At 41.8% G+C, this 19060-nt stretch overlaps 1 protein-coding gene across 2 annotated transcripts in view; it reads left to right on the plus strand.

The window, feature by feature from the left end:
* The window catches only part of SPDL1 (spindle apparatus coiled-coil protein 1), a 54673-nt gene that overhangs the window by 16260 nt on the left and 19353 nt on the right, over positions 1-19060 (plus strand). For both annotated transcript variants that reach the window (XM_039486008.1, XM_039486007.1), the window contains exons 2-8: positions 4315-4505; positions 6204-6380; positions 9722-9916; positions 10266-10415; positions 13895-13993; positions 15130-15240; positions 18460-18600. In XM_039486008.1, coding sequence (XP_039341942.1) covers positions 4347-4505; positions 6204-6380; positions 9722-9916; positions 10266-10415; positions 13895-13993; positions 15130-15240; positions 18460-18600 — 1032 coding nt within the window. In that variant the 5' untranslated portion in view covers positions 4315-4346. The remainder of the gene's footprint in view (positions 1-4314; positions 4506-6203; positions 6381-9721; positions 9917-10265; positions 10416-13894; positions 13994-15129; positions 15241-18459; positions 18601-19060) is intronic.

Genomic DNA, 19060 nt, shown 5'->3' on the forward strand with positions numbered 1-19060 from the left:
TTCCTAGCCATTATTGGTCTTTATTTAACTGCACAAGAACTATGACGGTCTATGCAAAACGAAACTCTACACACATTTCCCTGTTTCAGTTTCCTCATCACTCCTGAGCTTTCTTTGGGCTAGGGTCAGTTTTCTAACGTTGTCCAGTGTCCTTCTGCAGTACATTACTTGTCCTTCTAACCATGGAGCCTCTCATCTGCTTCCTCCTCAGTCAGCTTGCTTTGATGTTTATTGATCCTGAAGCTAAACTGGATCCACTGTTGTGGTTTTTTTTGTTTTGTTTTTTTCCTAAGCCAAAACTCTTCTATTCCTCTCCTTCCCAGAACTCCCTATGATTCTGAGTCTTCTCCGGCTGTGTTTCTAGCAGGGATGGGTTCCTGGCTCTGTGCTATCAAAGATTTGTATCAATAACCTGAAGAAAAAAATAATCACAGATAGTTTACAGGTGACACAGAAACTAGGGGTGTGATAAATTGTGCTGTATCAGTGACCAGTCCCCTTTGCTGTTAGGATCTCTTGGTAAGCTTGGTGCAAACCAACAATATGCATTTTAATATGGCTAAAGAAAAAATGTTCACATCCAAGAACAAAGATATTCTATAGTCACAGAATGGGGAACTATCCTGGGAAGCTGTGACTGAAAAAAGATTTGCAGGTTATGATCAGCTGAACATGCTCTCTCCCAGTACAATGCTGTGGCAAAAAGGCCTAATGTGATCCTTGAAGATATAAAGAGGGGAATCTCAAATTAGGAGTGGGGAGATGATTTTACCTTTGTATTTGGCACCGGTGAGACCACTGCTGGAATGAAGTACCTAGTTCTGGCATCCACAGTTCAAGGAGGATGTTGATAAATTGGACAGGGAGAAGAGCCATGCGAATACTGAAAAAATTAGAAAACATTACTTTAAATATAGTGACACTCAAGGAGCTCAGTCTGTTTTGCTTAACAAAGAGAAGGTTAAAGGGGTGACCTGGTAAATCTGTAAATACCTAGGTGGGGGACGGATATTTAATAATGAGCTCTCCAGTCTAGCAGACAAAGGTATAGAAGTAGAAGCTTGAGAAATTCAAACTGGAAATATGCATAACATTTTAAGTAATCAACAGTAGGAGCAACTTACCCAAGGTCTCTCCATCTCTGGTAACTTTTTTTTAAATCAACTTTTTTAAATCAACTTTTTTTTAAATCAACTTTTTTTTAAATCAACTTTTTTTTAAATCAAGATTGGACCTTTTTCTAAAAGATTTTCCTGTTTGTACTAGAGTTATTACAGGGAAGTTCTAGGGCCTGTGTTGTAACAGAGATCATACTGGATGGTCACAGTGGTCGTTCCCTCTGATCTTGAAATCTATGAAAACCCACCTAGTGGTTTTATTTATTCCCTTCCTCCCCCCTCACCGCCCCCCCCCCCCAAAAAAAAGCTAGCATCAGCACCTTGGGGTCTTTGCTCTGTATTTGAATATTATTTCAACTCCAGACACGAGCACCATATTGAGGGGTTGGGGAAAACTTGTTCTCCCAATTTCTCAAGTAATATCTTCAGTCTCTGTGTGTCTCTAATTCAGACTCTCTTTCTGGTGTGTGGGAAGAGTTCCAAGGCTATACAGGGTTCAAAAAAGAACTAATTAATTCATGGAGGATAGGGCATCAGTGGCTATTAGACATGATTAGCAGGGACTGTGTCCCTAGCCTCTGTTTGCCAGAAGCTGGGAATGGGTGACGGGATGGATCACTTGATTACCTGTTCTGCTTATTCCTTTTGGGAACCAGGCATTGGCCACTGTCGGAAGACAGGATACTGGGCTAAATGGACTTTTGGTCTGCCTCTTTCTAGAAAACTTCTGCCTATAGCATCTAATCTGCTAAATGCAGAAATTTTTGGTTGGTGTTCTATGGCCTGTATTAGGTCAGGTGAGGTTATCATAATGGTCCCTTCTGGCCTTAAAATGTGATTGTGGGATTTAATATTCCAGTATCATCTAAAGTTAGAACAGTTTGATCCCAGGCTGAGTTTATGGGACTAAGTTAATATTCATTTATAGAAATCATAATTGAGAGATAATTATGCAACCTTATTTGTGCCATTTTAGTTAGCTTTCAGAGGAGAAACACTTCTAACATAAAATGCCCTGAAACTAGCAGTTAATCTGGCAGCAGTGCCGTTCTCAATACTATTTCTTGCCCTGTCTGTTATGATTTTGGTCTCTACACTAACTGGATGGTATGCACAGTAGGAAACACTGTAGATAGACTAAATGTGAAGTTTGGCATGATTTACAGTGTCTCATTAACAGCATTACTTGGCTCTTAGTTTGTATGCCTTTCTCTTCTACAAAATAAAGTCACTGAATAATAGGCATAAGTATTAACCCAGATACTCTTCTCTGGCCTTCACAGATAATATTTGCTCTGAGTTATGAGGTATTCACTCAAACCAATCTACTTGTGGAAAAAAAATGAAATAAACTCGAAGATTGAGTTTCTTTAGTTGGACTTTGACATTCATACTGTAATTTGTTTAACAGAATATTAGAAAAGGTTTGCACTTCAATGCTTAACTAAAAACTATAATATTCAAAATGTAAACTTGCCACTAGGCACATGTTTGTCACTAACCTGTCAGAAAAATTAAATGTAATAAAAGCATGGCAAAAGTTGGCGCTAGAAAACTGATCATGATGGGGAAATGAATATGTATAGAGTAATTTTTTTTAGTTTGACTTAACTACAGCAAAAGTTTTCTATTTGAATTTATTATGCAGATGAAAGTTCAACACCTCCATGCCTGTACAAGATGAAATATGGTTATAACTAGGGCTGTCAAACAATTAAAAAGAATTATGATTAATTGTGAGATTAAAAATAGAATATCATTTATTGGATGTTTGTTTTCAAATATATTGATTTCAGTTAAACACAGAATACAAAGTGTACAGTGCTCACTTTATATTTTTGCACTGTAAAAAGAAATAATATTTTTCAATTCACCTCATACAAGTACTGTAATACAATCTCTTTATTGTGAAAGTACAATTTACAAATATAGAATTTTTTTTACATAACTGTACTCAAACACAAAACAATGGAAAACTTTAGCGCCTACAAGTCCACTCAGTCCTACTTCGCTAAGATTGTTTACATTTATGGGAGATAATGCCTGCTTCTTATTTACAACATCTCCTGAAAATGAGAACAGGCATTCGCGTGGCACGGTTGTAGCCGGTGTTGCAAGGTATTTACGTGCCAGGTATGCGAAACATTTGTATGTCCCTTCATGCTTCAATCACCATTTCAGAGGATGTGCTTCCTTGCTGATGGGTTCTGCTCAATAACGATCCAAAGCAGTGCCGCCGACGCACATTCATTTTCATCATCTGAGTCAGATACTACCAAAAGAGAGCTGATTTTCTTTTTTGTTGGATTGGGTTCTATAGTTTCCAAATCGGAGTGTTGATCTTTTAAGACTTCTGACAGCATGTTCCACACCTCATGCCTCTCAGATTTTGAAAGGCACTTCAGGTTCTTAAACCTTGAATTGAGTCCTATAGCTTTCTTTAGAAATCTCACATTGGTACCTTCTTCATGTTTTGTCAAATCTGCAGTGAAAGTGTTCTTAAATCAAATGTGTGGTGGGTTGTCATCCAAGACTACCATAACATGAAATATATGGTGCAATATGAGTAAAACCACAGAGAAGAGACGTACAGTTCTCCCTTAAGGAGTTCAGTTACAAATTTAATAAACACAGTTTTTTAACGAGTGTCATCAGCAATGTAATTGTTGAATCTTCCTTTGTTGGTGTTAGAAAATAGTTTGTATTCATATCCCAGGTGGAAGAAGCAGCATTAGCAGACTTGTCTGCTTAAAAATTGTCTGATCTCTTACCAGAATTTTTTAAATAATTGGCTGCTCCTGGACAGCAATAAGCTTCAAAGCCTGCTTGCTAGTTCCCAGTTCATGTTGGCTGCACAACTTCTGCACCTAAAGATTTAGCTTTTTTTTTTTTTAATCACCTTCAACTGATTAAATAGTTTGCCAGCTTTTAAGTAGCACTTGCAGAGTATTGTCACTGCATTTTATTTTACTTGAGGCTGGCTGTCCCAGTGTTACAAAGTGGAAATGTTTATCTTGGTTTTTACTTTCTTAAATGAGCAGTGTCAGTTCTTAATTTTATTCTTCAAAAGGCACGACACCAAGACAATACATCATACTTGCATGTTGAAAAGGAATTTTAGATAGAAACTAGGTTTTTATATTGAGCTTTGTTTCTATGTTGACTCTAAATTTGTTTGCTCATTTTGTATGTGCAGACTTCCAAAAGAAGCTGGAGGGAGAAAATAAAATGGAGACAGAGGCAGTTTCTAATCTTCGTCGCCAACTGAAGGAAGCAGAAGATGAGCGGAGAAAGGCAGCACAATATGGTTTGCATATACTGGAGCAACAAAATGAGATGCAGAATCAGTTAGATCAGCTGCGGAGTGAATTGAGCACCAAAACTGAGGTGAACTTTCATGTTGGATTTGGCAGAATATTTTTATTTTTTGTAAATTCAATATCATTTTTAACGCTTGTTTATAATTTTAAACTACTTTAATGTTTACAGTTGCGGGAAATTAAGCAGGAGATGGTTAGGGCAGCTCTGAAAGTGGGATGGGGCTCCCAGCGTGGCAGACAAACCCAAGACACTTGGGCACAAGGTGTTTTTGGGGGACACTGTGGACCTGGCCTGCCAGAGCAGAGACCTATCGCCAGGGTTGTGAGGAGGAGGACAAGCCCCTGGATGTGTGGGGAGGCCACCTTGCTGCTGAACACTTTGTGCCTGGGGTCAGTCCTGCGCTTCTGGCTGGTGCGTGAACGAGCACGGCTGTTGCAGCCAGGCTGCGGAGAGCTCCCTCTGCGGCTGCTGAGCTAATGGCACTGGATCCCTGCAGGCACAAGTTGTGGGGAAGGCTGCAGTCCTGGTGGAGAGGAGCAGAGGACCCCAGCTCTCCCAGCTGGTGGGAGAGTTGGGCTGTGACAGCAGGACTGCAAAGGGCTCCTGGCACTGCTTCAGGGCTGTTGATACCTAATTTCTGCAGGTGTAGAGAAGACACTGGACTGTGAGGAAGAGGATGATCCCCTGGCCACAGGGGAGGTCACCCTGCTGTCCACAGGCAGGTACTACTTAGCAGTAGGGTGGCCTCCCCACATGCCAAGCACTATTCTTCTTTCTTGTGGCCCTGGCTGAGGTCTGTGGCAGGGCAGAGCAGGGCTGCAGAGAGTTCTCTGCTGCCACAGGGCAGGTGACACATGATCCCTGTAGCTGGAAGGTGTGGGTGGGGGAGGGAGGTTGTGCTTGTGCTAGCTGTTACTGATGGATAATTTTGTGGGTTTTAGTTAGTTGAAATGGACCTTTTCTGATATCTCTAGATTTCAATCAAATTGTGCCAAGTTATAGTCATCTATTCTGTGGTGTGTTTGCCATTCTGTCTCATTAGAGTCCATTGGTTTAGGCTTTTATATAGTCCTCTCCTTGCAATATCTTTTTCCAAATTTCCAGCTGAATGAAAGCATAAAATGTAGGAAACCCAAGCTCTCCTTTATAGTTAGCTAGAACAGTATTTTGGAAGTCTTGTAATAAACCACTGAGATGGTTCTTCGAACCGGAAGCTGGAATGATAAATGGGACTTGTATCTATTTTGTCATATGTCTGCCTGATATTCAGATCAAGCTGTTCAACACTGAGTAAACATTTGAATAATTCTTTTCCTCCTTCATAGCCAAAACATGACACGTAAGCTAACATTTTAAAAATGACTGTTAAATGCTAACACGTTAAAGTGCTTCACGTTGTGGTCATGCTCCTCACATTAGTTGGATGGTGATGTCACCAGATGGTTTATGACTGACATGCCCAAATACTAACACAAACTTAAGTACATGGAACTACAGGGGTGGAGGACCCTGCAGTCTGCCTGGAGAATTAGAGCAACTGGGAACTACCAAATAAATTACAAAAATTCCGTGTGGATGTAAGACAGATTTGAAAATCTTCATGAAGCAATTGGTGACTTTTGAAAAAGATAGGTCAGCTGGAGCTAAAAGTCCTAGTAATTAGTTAGTCTTGAATCTCGAGTCTAAATGCATTAAAATAAACCGATGCTTGAGGAGTCACTTAAAAAGATACAAAGACTTATCAATATCACATTTATTTTTCAGACATTTGAACAAGACAAGTATTCACTTCAGAGAGAAGTTGAGCTCAAGAATAGAATGTTGGAAAGCTTGAGCTTTGAATGTGATGCTCTTAAGCAGCAACAAAATATGCAACTGGACAAACAGCGAGAACAACTTGAAAGAATCCATGGACAAGAAATCAGTCAACTTAAAGACAAGGTTTGGGATGTAATGAACTGCTAAAAGGTTGCTGACATGCATATAAAGGAATATTTGCAAGATTTGGAAGAATACTTACCGTATATACTTGTTCATAAGCCAAATATTTTTGGTAAAAAAGTGACTCATCAAAGAGTGGGGTTTGGCTTATAAATGGGTCTACACCAAAATTTAATGATTTTAAACTCTATGGAATCATTGAATTGAATATCTAATACATTGTAGTTTTGTTTACCTGGAATGTCTGCAGGCATGGAGCCCCTCAGCTTCCTGTAGCTGCGGTTTGCTGTTCTCAGTCAATGGAAGCTGCAGGAAGCGGTGCGCCACTTCCCACAGCTCCCATTGGCTGGGAACAGTGGACCGCGGCCACAGGGAGCTGAGGGTCTCCATGCCTGCAGACATTCCAGGTAAACAAAATGTCCCGCCAGCCACTTACCCTGACAGGCCAGGAGCCAAAGTTTGCCAACCCATTTATTGATGTCAATACTACAGCCTTTTAAAGTTGCAAAGGGTTTGTTTAGTGGACTAGATTGGCTTGAAATGGACCTCATAAGTCTTTGAGCCAATATGAAAATATAACGTGCAGAATCGATGGAATCTCTAATAAAATTGAAATAGCCTGTTATCCCTACAAAGCAACCCTGTAGATTGGCATGTCTGAACTAAAGAACAATAATAATTTGACAGTGATAAAGCAGGTGACATTCCTATATAAAGTCCTACAAAATCTATAACTACAATAATAATCTATTTTCATACTAGTATTTAAAATGAACGGTGAAATCAAAAGAAAAAGGTAGTCTTATCATGCAGCGTTCAAACTTAGTTGTTGAATATGCAGAAGCAAACAATAATTGCACTGCTGCTCGTGAATTCTGTATCAGTGAGAAGGAAGTAAGAGAATGGCGAAAAAATAAAACAACACTAAAAGGCATGCCCGGAAGTATGCTTCATTTCCTGAGCTAGAGAAAGATCTCAATAATTGGGTTGTTGAATGTCGACAAAATGGGTACATTGTCACTAGAACTGGAATTTGAGTGCTCTGCAAATGTCGAAAGACGAAAAATACAAGTCCAATAAAGCCGTCAGTGTTAGTTGCATCAGCGGGTTGGTGTACTCGCTTCATGAACCGTCATGGTCTCTGTCTTCATCAGCAAACAAAGATAGTGCAAAAGCTGTCTAGAAGAGCTGGAAGAATAGATCGAATCTTTCCAAAGGTTTATTATAAAATATCGAAAGGAATATGCATTTGAACTGTCACAAATAGGAAATATGGACAAAACACCAATGACATTCGATCTCTCGAGCAACAGAATGGTAACCGGTATTGGTGAAAAAACAGTTTTAATTAAAACCACTGGCCATGGAAAAACTCCATTTTAGAGTGGTTTTATCATGTTTGGCAAATGGATCAAAGCTCCCTCCTGTTGTTTTTAAAAGAAAAACCTTGCCTAAAAACATGAAATTTCCTGCTGGTGTCCTGGAAAAAGTGTGGAATAAGAGACTGGAAGCACTTTTTCAAGAAGCCTGCTAGGCTCGTTTGGGACATGTTCAGGGCACACAAGACAGATGAGATGAAAAATGTGGCCAAAAATAAGAAAACTGCTTTTGCTATAATGCCTGGAGGCTTAACTTCAGTTCTACAACTGCTTGATGTCTGCCTGAACAAACCCTTTAAAGACAGGCTACGCAAAATGTGGTCTGAATGGATGTGCTCAGGCATGGTGAAGTTGACAAAAGGCGGGAATCTTATGAAGCTCGAAATCAATCTGGTCGCCTAGTGGATCAAGGACATGTGGATGTCCATTCCCTTGCAAATGGTAGTTCCCCCAACTCCTATTGCTGGGAACAGCAAACCGCGGACACTGGGAGCTGAGGGGCTCCGTGCCTGCAGACGCTCCAAGTAAACAAAATGTCCCGACCCACCAGCGGCTTACCCTGATGGGCCGGGATCCAAAGTTTGCCAACCTCTGCAATATAGGGTAGGTTTATGGAAGGATCATACAAGTTTTGCCATTTTTACCTAACCATCTTGGGGGGGGGGGGGGTGCGGCTTATTAATGAACGAGTATATACGGTAACTTATTTCTTGAAGTAATAACTGCAATATCACTCCCAACAAATCAAATGAATGGTTCAGGCATGCAGCTTGTTTTTTTCCCCTTGTATATTGAAAATTCCAGAATTTAGTTAGCCGTCAATCCTTCTGACCGCTTACTTATTTTTAATCAAACTTTCCAGTACAGTAATAGTTAGTACTTAATAAAACAGTATTGGAGACAAAGGCTGCTTATGGTAGAATTTCAGGGGGGGTGGGAAATATCAGCAATGTTTAAATGAATATTGCTGATTCTATACAAGATAAGCATGTTTGTTCTGCAGTTTACTCAAGCCAGCTATTCGTTGGCAATATGGAATTTAGGTAGAACATAAGGTAGAATGTTGTCACAAAACAATGTGGTTGGCTTCATGGTAGCTTGTTACAAAACCAGTATATTATGCCCTAGCAGAGGGTGCTGCGAGTTGATTCAGCAGACCTCAATGTTACTCATAAAGACCACATGCTTGGGTTCGGTGGTGAGGGCCAGGTTTATTGTTGACAAAGTGCAGTCATAGTGCCCCGCCTTAATGGTTCCAGGTACACTAAGGGCTAGTCTACACTTACCTGCCGGGTCGACGCGGTGAGTTCGACTTCTCGGAGTTCGAACTATCGCGTCTAATCTAGACGCGATAGTTCGAACTCCCCGCACGCTCCGGTCGACTCCAGTACTCCACCACTGCAAACGGCGGTGGCGGAGTCGACCTTGGAGCTGCGGACTTCGATCCCGCGGCGTCTGGACGGGTAAGTAGTTTGAACTAGGGTACTTCGAGTTCAGCTACGCTATTCACGTAGCTGAACTTGCGTACCCTAGTTCGACCCCCGCCCTTGGTGTAGACCTGCCCTAAGAGATGTATGCCCAAGGCAGCATAGCAGCTTAATCAATGTAATACTGTCCCCTAGGCCGGTACAAGATGTCCTTCCTATGACTTCTCTTTTGATACATTGACACAAACAAGTATTACACTCCAGATGTTGTTAGTTACCACCTTTATTCTTGTATCTGGTAGTTTGAGAGGTCAGTGCGTTCCTGTACCATTTCTTAGGAATGTGTTTATGTAGTTACCCGAGAACGCTGTGTATCTCTGTACCATTCTCTTAAGTCAGGAATAGCTGATACCCAGTATTACTATTTTAGTAAGGCCTACCCTAATTCACAGCCTTCGGTTCATTCTGTTAATTGTGCCCAGGGCTCTGGCAATGCTTACAATATCAATTTTTGTGTAACTACTGTGTTTTTAAGTTGGAGAAGCTGAAAGCAGACCTAGATGAAACCCGACTAAGTGAGAAACAACTAAAGCACAAAGTGGAACATCAAAAGGCAGTCATTAATGCTAAATCGGAAGAATTGCACATGATGTCTGAACGTGTACATGAAACCATGTCTTCGGAAGTGCTAAATCTCCAGATTGAACTAACGGAACTTGAAAGTGTGAAGGTATGTGACTAATACTTTATCAGTGTAAGTTCATGGTATGAACATTCTGTTTGAAGACAAATGTCTACCTCTAGTCTCTTCCTGTACTAACACAATTTTAGAAGGTCATGTACAGTACTTTGCATCTTGTGAATAAACTGGAATGCTAATATGGTTCTTCCAAAAGCTAGTAATGATGGCTGGGGAAAAACTTTTTACCTTAGTATGATTGGCACTGGAGGGTGAGATCCTTCCTTTTTTAGTAGGCTACACTAGGAAAAAAGTTGGACTGATGCCAGAGTACCTAACTACTGATAAAAAGTAGAAAATACAAGTAAAATCATTTTGCTGCTACTTGTTTTGGGGGCAGGCCAGTGTTGAAGAGAAGATGAATGAATTGCAATACAGTAAAGAGCAACTAGAACTTGCAAACAGCAACCTACGCAACCAGTTGGAACGCCTTCAAGGAGAAAAAGAAGAGAGAGAAAAGGAAATAGTTTCTTACTGCAATGCATTAGAGGTACTGTGCCTGTAGTTTTAAGTGTCATTTTGAACATGAGAAGTTATTTCTCTCTTTCCCTCTGTAATCCCATGAAGGTATGGCTTAGTGGGGAGTGGAATGGCTGTGTGTTTCAGATCTGGTCAGAGACTGTCTGAAGTGCTCCTTGCACTTTAATATGGAGCTAACCTATGGAGCAACAGAGGGGTGGAGAGACACCCCTTCCTGCCCTTCTGACTAAGCCCCATTCCCTGGAAGAGCAAAGATTCTTGGGCTCAAAACCAGACAGGAATAGTTCCCACAACACTGCAGCCTGAGGAGGGGCTTCACATGATTATCAGACTTTTCTGCATGTCCCGATAGACTCACTGCCCTGTCTCTCACCTGGAAGCCTGATGGAGAGCACTGAAAGTTATGATCCTGTCTGAGAGGAAACCGTGTTTCTCAGGTCAGAGATCTGCTTGGTCGTATAATCTCCAGCACAATGGAGCCCTGATCTCTTGATGTTGCCATGATGATTCCTGCCTCAGATACACTAGCATTTCTTCAGGATGGTTGGCTGGAATTCTATGACCAGCTATCATAGAAAATAGGCAATGTTGATTTGGTGGGCACAGTGGACTCCTCCTGGTGTTGAGATTAAGTGGAAGGATGCTAAACAAGCCTGTGGCTGAATTTGTATTTCCCATTATTTCAGAAAGAGGGAGGCTTTGAAATTAATTCCTCTATATGAGGATCACATTGCTGTTGCAGTGAGGAAGAGATGGCTATACTCTAGAAAGCTAGTTCTTCCTACAGTTGCTGGGAAATAATTTTCCCATCACTTATGTTATTGTGGCCCCTTTGGAAGGTGGCAATGAATGAGCATTCCTAGAAGTCTGAAGATATAATTCAAACATATGGAGTACACACACAGATTGTACCCTGCTCATCATTCCACCCAAAATGCTAGGTCTTCAGGGATTCCAGTTGCTGCAGGCAAGGTGTTTAAAATCCTTCAGTTTGCATGCTTGGCAATTGGGCAACTATTTACAGCAGGGGTCATCAACCTATGGCATGGGTGCCAAAGACGGCACACGAGCCAATTTTTAATGGCACGCTGGAGCCTGTCCGGACTCCAGCATGCCATTAAAAATCCTGCCCAGCCTCGCCCGCTCTCCTCTGCCCTCTGCTCCCCCCGCGGGAGCAGGGAGCAGAAGCATAGCCGTGTGCACTGGGTGGGCAAATGGCCCCACTCTCCCGGCACGGCAAGCCGTGGGATCCGCACTTCGGGGCCGGAGCGCTGGCCGAGTGCAGCAAGCTGCCGGCCCCTCCCCTGGAGCCCTGCTGCCACGTGCAGCGCTCTGTGGGGTCAGGGCTGCGTGCTCCCGCGGGGCAGCATTTGGCTCCACGGGGAGGCAGACACGCTCCCTGCTCAACTGGAGCTCTGCCACCGCCATGCGCAGCGCTCTGAGGGCCGGGGCTGTGCTCTCCGGCAGAGGCAGCGTGTCTGGCTCTGCGTGGAGCCTCAAGGTAAAGGGCCCAGGGCTGCAGGGGTTGGATAAGGGGTGGGGGCAGTCAGGGGACAAGGAACAGAGTGGGTTGGATGGGGGTGGGATCCCGGGGTGTGTGTGGCGGGGTCTCTGGTGGGGGCAGTCAGGGAGCAGCAGGGGTTGGATGGGGCCTGGGAGTCCTGGGGTTTGTGAGGGGGCAGGGGGTGGATAGGGGTCAGGGCAATCAGGAGAGCGGGAGCAAGGAGGGTCTTGGTGGGGTTAGTTAGGGTGGGGGGTCTCTGGAGGTTAGGGGACAAGGAGCTGGAGGGGTTGTATGAGTTGGGAGTTCTGGGAGTCCTGTCAGGGGGCAGGGAGTGGTTGGATAGCCATGGGAGTCCTGTGGGTCTGGCTGGGGACTGGGGTGTGGATAAGGGTCAGGGCAGTCAGGGGACAGGTAGGAGATAGGGTCCAGTCCGAGGACAGGGAGGCTTAGATAGGGGGTGGCGTAGTCAGGGGACAAGGAGCAGCGGGGTTGAGAGTTCTTAGGGGGTCAGTCACCCAGCCCTCTTCCCTGAGCCCTGACCCCCACACATACACCACACCCTCTGCCCTGAGCCCTGTACCTCCCTCATACACACCCAGCCCTCTGCTTGACTCCTTCACTCCCCCTCCAACCCTAGCCCTGACACCAGCACCCCCACCCATACCCAGGCCCCCCTCTGCCCTGACACCTACACGCCCCCCCCTCCCTCCCCCCACATACCCAGCCCTGACTCCAGCCCTCTGTCCCTAGCCCTCTGGGTCCCGGCCCTGCACAGCCTGCTGCTGGTCTTGGGTTCTGGTTGACAGACCCTTGCCAGCTGGGGTCCCGGCCACAGGCCTCGCTCAGCCCGCTGCCGGCCTAGGTGAACAGAACCCCAGACTAGCAGTGGGCTGAGCGGGCTGGCAGCGTAAGATCAACATTTTAATTTCATTTTAAATGAAGCTTCTTAAACATTTTGAAAACCTTGTTTATTTTACAATACAACACTAGTTTAGTTATATAATATATAGACTTATAGAGAGAGACCTTCTAAAAACATTAAAATGTATTACCGGCACCCGAAACCATAAATTAGAGTGAATAAATGAGGACTCAGCACACCACTTCTGAAAGGTTGCCGACCCCTGATTTACAGAGAAGGAAAAGGTCCCTAGTGATGTGAGGAAAGTGTATGTGGAAGACTTAGTGAGTAGGTTTTCATTCCAGTGTAGAGGCATCCTCTGGTGCAGGGGTTCTCAAACTGGGGGTGGGACCCCTCAGGGGGTCGTGAGGATATTACATGGGGGGTCGCGAGGTGTCAGCCTCCACCCCAAATCCCACTTTGCCTCCTGCATTTATAATGGTGTTAAATATATTTAAAAGTGTTTTTAATTTATAAGGGGGGGTCGCACTCAGAGGCTTGTTATGTGAAAGGGGTCACCAGCACAAAAGTTTGAGAACCACTGCTCTAGTGGGAAGGTACCACTGGTTCCTAATTTTTTAAATTACAAAGCTCCAGCTTTATAGGGGGCAATACCCATTTCTACCTTTTTTCTACTATACTTTCAATTCTGTTGCTTGTTTCTTACTCTGTGCTTACTACCTCCCAGTAGTGTTTGAATGAGGAGAGAAACCAATGTAGAATGCAAAATTAATCACCTGATACCTTTCTGCTGGCATCTTCTCTCATTGTATCCACCCTGGTAGCCTGAAAAACTGGAGTACAGTTTTTAACAAACTGATCGATTAATTCTCCTTTTAGAGAAAAACAGACATACTTGCCTTAATGACAATTCTATCAGATTAGTTGTTTTACTGTTAATAATCAGTTGCTGGAGTATTTTTACACTTTTGGAAGAACTCTTCTAATGGCTTGAGCTGAATGGTAAAGCTCCAGCAACAACAGTGAGGCATTTAGCTCATGTCTTGAAAACATTTTTATATAGTTCTGACCTGTAATAGAAACAGACACTTTACTGACTGTTGTTTTTCTGGCTTTAATCTAGAAAGCTCGTGAAGCTAACCAGGCACTTCAAGGTCAGCTGGATCATGCACTGGTTCAAGCTTTGGACCCTACCAGTAAAGGCAATTCTTTGTTCTCAGAGGTATGTTATGTTACAATTATTGCAGAATGTTATCATTGGGAGGAGCTATAAATACTTCAATCACTATAAATGTGTACCCTCAGTTACACACTAAATGCTGATGTATTTGTGTTCCTGAGTCATCAACTATGACTCTCTCTACAAAGACTACCATAGATGTTGAGCTGTTTGTGGGGACTGAGTAGCAGACATTTGTTTCTAATCTCTAGAGTGGTGTGGGAGTTAAGTGAGGTAGCAACATTAATAAAACTGAATGGACCACTTTGGAAAAACTTGAGGGTTGGTGATGTACTTTTGGCTACTATACTAAGCTAAAGGAAAACTATAAATTGGAAAGGAATATTCAGGTGGATGCTCATATCTAATGTATTTGGGCAGTTAACTGATGGGACTGTGTCTGACCTCATATAGGAGCCTGCCTGTGTTGGGTTTAGTAGTTGAGAATACAAGTACCGGATAATCCAATCAGCTGAAGGGGATTAGATCTTCTTACCTGGCATTTATGGGAGTACCATGTTGTAGTCTTGTTCCAACTTCTCCCTGTAAATTAATGTAACTGGCATGAGACCTTTTTTTAGGTATATAGAAACTTCAGAACAACTTGCACTAATGTCAGTAGAGAAATGGAGTATGTACAGTACTACTAAGGGATCTTAGGAGTTACTTTACTTGTATAACCATAGCACGAGGGGCTAAAATTGACCTTGCGCCTGGTAGTAAGGTAAAATCTATTCATTTTAGATGCCTTAGAACAGTGGTCCCCAACGCGGTGCCCGCGGATGCCAGGTGCCCGCCGGGGCATCTATGCACCTGCATAGTGGCCGGCGGACAAGCATCCACTGAAATGCTGCCAAAAAGCTGCTGCCAAAAAGCGACTCCTCTTGACGTTGCTGCTTCTCAGCATTTCGGCAGATGCTTGTTCGCCGGCCCTCGTCCTTGGTGGCTCGTCGTCTGGCGCCCATGACCCAGAAAAGGTTGGAGACCACTGCCTTAGAGGTACATGAAGTGTTTTATTGGAGAAGTCACACTTCCAGAAGTGTCACTAGTGTTCACTCATGTTCTTACCTTAACATCTTAAAATCCAATTGACCATCATTATGATTTCCATAGTAATAATTGTTAACAATGTTCTATAGGTGGAGGACCGTAGGGCAGAAATGGAACGTCAGCTGATCAGTGTGAAAGTAAAATATCAATCACTACAAAAACAGCATGCATTCACTAGAGAACAATTGCAAAGAATGAAGGTATGACCGTTATTGTAATACTCCAGGGTTTCCTTGGGGTCTGACAAGACACTGATTGAGAAAACAGGTTGGGAATTTGATTCCACAGGCTATAGTTAAAAAACATACAAGTAGTATTCATGCAAAAATAACAAACAGAATATGTCTGAGGATTTTGTCTGTGTTCAGTTTAGTATCACATGAAGACTTAATTTATTGTTAAGGATATCTTATTGGCAACTTAAGAAATATCAGTCATCCCACAAATCAAACATTAGACTAAAGCTACTTCATTAGCAGTAGCTATTTTGTTCTGCTGTCAGTTGTTCAGTACAGATTTTGAAAGTATGCAAAATGATTATCCTATTTTTGTCCTTGTTTTACCCCCAGTACTCATTCGTTGTCCTTTTGCCCTAATGTTGGAATCTATTTGTACTCTAAACATTTACTTCTGTGCCTTAATAGAGGTTGGCAATAATGTTGTTGGCTGCCTACGCATTGCAGGTCATGCCAAGAACTAAGCATGTTTTCACTTTGTTTTTCCTCTGATCCTGCTGCTTTTACTATGTATTGCCTTCTTGCTCTGTTGATCTGTCATCCCTGTCCCAATCCTCAACTCAGTCATACAGTTCACAAGACCTTTTCTCAAACCTAGAGTACTTTTTTTTTTTTTTTAGTTTCCCAACTTGCTTGTCAATTAAAATTATCACATCTAAACATCAAATATTGTGCGCCCTCCTGAGTTAGAACATAGTTGTCCCATCTTGCAGGAAAAACTCCAGGGCAAGTTGTCCACACTCTGAAGATAGCCTGGAAGCCAGCATTTACATTATCTTAAGGTGAAGGGGCCAATTTTGGGTTGGGAAAAAGTGGGACTGACTGCACAGAAAGTACTCAACTATTATGGTTGGGATAGGAACTTCAAACCTTACACTCCATAGTATTACCTGGATGCAGAAATAAGCTTAAAACAATCCTCTTCCAAAAGATAAAAGACTAGGAAAAGATTTACGGTAGAACTTCTGCATAATTAAGATAATCATGTGGTGCATATATGCACCCAGTTGAACAGCTGAGATGAAATTTCTTGCTCTGTATTCCCAGCAAACATTTGAGCAACTAAAATGGCTAGCTAGCCTTCAAAAAGACTTTCTGATATTTCACTATTATAAATATTAGTTTTGATTTTGACTAATTTTGGTATTTTGGACAGCTGATGTCTGAATTGTTCATTTCCCAGCAAAGATGAGTAAAAAGAAAAAAATGAAATTCTAAATGTAAATATGAAAGGTAAGAATAGTGACTGTCTCAGTTCCCATGTTTTAAAATGTGATTGATTGTTTTCCCCAATTGTTGTGCTACTTACCAATATTTGAAATGCCTTTTCTGACAAGCATTGCTTCTGCCAAGATGGATTTATTTATTTCCTTCTCCTTTAGCCATGTTAGTTCTTTTTCCTTATCAGTTTCCTTTCTACTCCACTCTGCATTGTAATGTTCTTCAGTTCTTGCCTAACACTACTACGATTGACAGTCCTCAGTTGGATTAGCATTGGCTAGCTCTGGAAGAGGAAATCATATCATCACTACATGCTTTGGGAGCATCCTACACTGCATGGATACCCACTGTTGCCACCCTCTTTCCCCTCCCCACATAAATTCCAAATGTATTAAGGACTAGCCTGTTTCTGTGGGTCCAGTCATTGAGTGTAGTGGAAAGTTGTTGATTTCCATAACTTTATCACATCTGAAATATTGCTTCCCACAGCCAATTCCTTCCCTTCCTTAGACTGGCAGTCAGCATGAGGAGCAGGATTGGGGGCATAGAATCTAACAGTGCAGACTGGCTTTACTCTAAAATGAGTAGAGGAAGTGTGAAATGAGCTTTCTGCCTGCTGGGAGGAGTAAGGGTAGCAGCTCTCAGGAAAGAGGAGTTGGGAGAGATGGTATTGGGTGGATGAGGAGGAAGGTGAAGGAGTAGGAAGAAGCCGAAACTTAGCAGCTCCTGACTGTTACAAATCTTAAGGATGAATATACTTGACCTCAGGGACTTCAAGGGTTAATGCACTTCATTTATCCATCTGTATTTTACTTCTGGTAACGTACATGCTTTGAATATAGTCTTTATTCCTATCACTTCTATGCAGTCTTGTTCAATATTAACTGTGTATTAGGTTGTTAAAGCTGTTTTTATTAAATCAGTGAAATACAATTCATAATGCCTTTGCCATAGCATTACTTTCAGCCTGTGCTCTTACATAGAGGATATACACTGCTATTCTGTGTTGCTTAATTGCATGTTGCTTCTTTTTTGCTTCTTTTTTATTGTATTTCACATACGCACATTAGACATATAAATTAAACTGAAGTCTTTTGGAGGTACAGGACGGACCTTCTGACTTTATAGATCATGTAGTGAATATGATTTTTGGATGGTGCAGATGTTAATTTAATAAAATAACACAACAAAAGACTTCAGATAAAAGCTTTTCTTGTTGTTTTTTTTTGGGGGGGGTCTATGATACTTTGAAAATCACTTCAAAAGCAAGTCAGCTGAATCCATGGTCTTAAATCCACATTTAAGTGTTCTCTCTGTTTGGCTACAGCTGAAATCAATCTTTTCATTATTCATATTTCTTATAATAAAAAAAAAAGAAATGGGTGTGGTAGATATTAATGTTTGTTCTTTGAACATGTGGACTGTATATGGAATTTTATTTGACTGACTGCTCTGGCTAAATGACTACACAAAGGCATCTTCTCTGCTCCCTGTGTGTACTAGATGATTCATTTTTTACTTTTTTACTGCTTTGTTTTTGTTTAGCCATACAAAACAAGCATCTTGTAGCTTTCTTGTGTATAGCCATCACAACTGTTCATGAAATTTTAGCTGGGCTACAGAAGAGTCATTGAGTGTGTAACTAGGCTTGGAGAATGTCACTAGGTAATGCCCAATAAGGACAGCTATGACACTTGAGAACCAGCCCAGGTTGAGTTGGATAGACCAGCAAGTATTAAAAATCCATCTTTATTGTATAAGAGCATATTTAATATGACAGTTGAGATAACTCAATGCCATTTCTGTACTTGTAGGAGTAGAAAAGTATTTTAAAAAGTATTGCAGTGAATGTGAGCTGCTGAGTTAGGACTGCAGTCCCCTAAGTTTCCTGGATAAGGATATGAGTACTGAAAGGTTTTTCTTTGAGTCTTAACATTGGTATGGTTTTTGCTTGATGTTTAGCTACAAATGGCTACGCTGCTTCAGATGAAAGGTTCTCAGGCAGAGCTTGAGCAGCTAGAACGCTTGCAGTCAATGTTAGAACAAAAGAATGGTGAAATAGAAGATCTTCTAATGAAAATGAGGCAACTGGAGAAATTTAAGGTATGTGTTTCACAAAATAAACCTGTAAAGTTTAACTATTGTAATGTGGGACAAATAAGTTCTTCAGAATATGAGAGAGAGCTTTCAGTATAAATTTTTATTTGTAATTCCATATAATCTCAACGATGCTCACAACTCTTATTTAGGTTGGTAACAGTCTCCATTTTACAACTATTGTGTGCATCTTTTTAAGTCCTAAAGAGTCACACAACTCACATTTTTATTCTTGTATTTTAAGGCCAGAGGGACCATTCTATCACTTAGTCTGACTACCTACATATCACAGACTATCATTAAATTTAATCCAGTTGCACATGTGTTGAGCACAATAATATGTATGGCTAAAGCATATCTTCCAGAAAGGCTTCTAGTCTTGACTTGAAGAAAGAGTATCTGTTACTACTCTTGTTAGTTTTTTCAAATAGCTAATTACCCTCATTGTTTAAAGATGTCTGTTTTC

Source organism: Mauremys reevesii, linkage group 8 (genome assembly GCF_016161935.1).
Source record: "Mauremys reevesii isolate NIE-2019 linkage group 8, ASM1616193v1, whole genome shotgun sequence".
In the NCBI taxonomy this organism is placed as follows: Eukaryota; Metazoa; Chordata; order Testudines; family Geoemydidae; genus Mauremys; species Mauremys reevesii.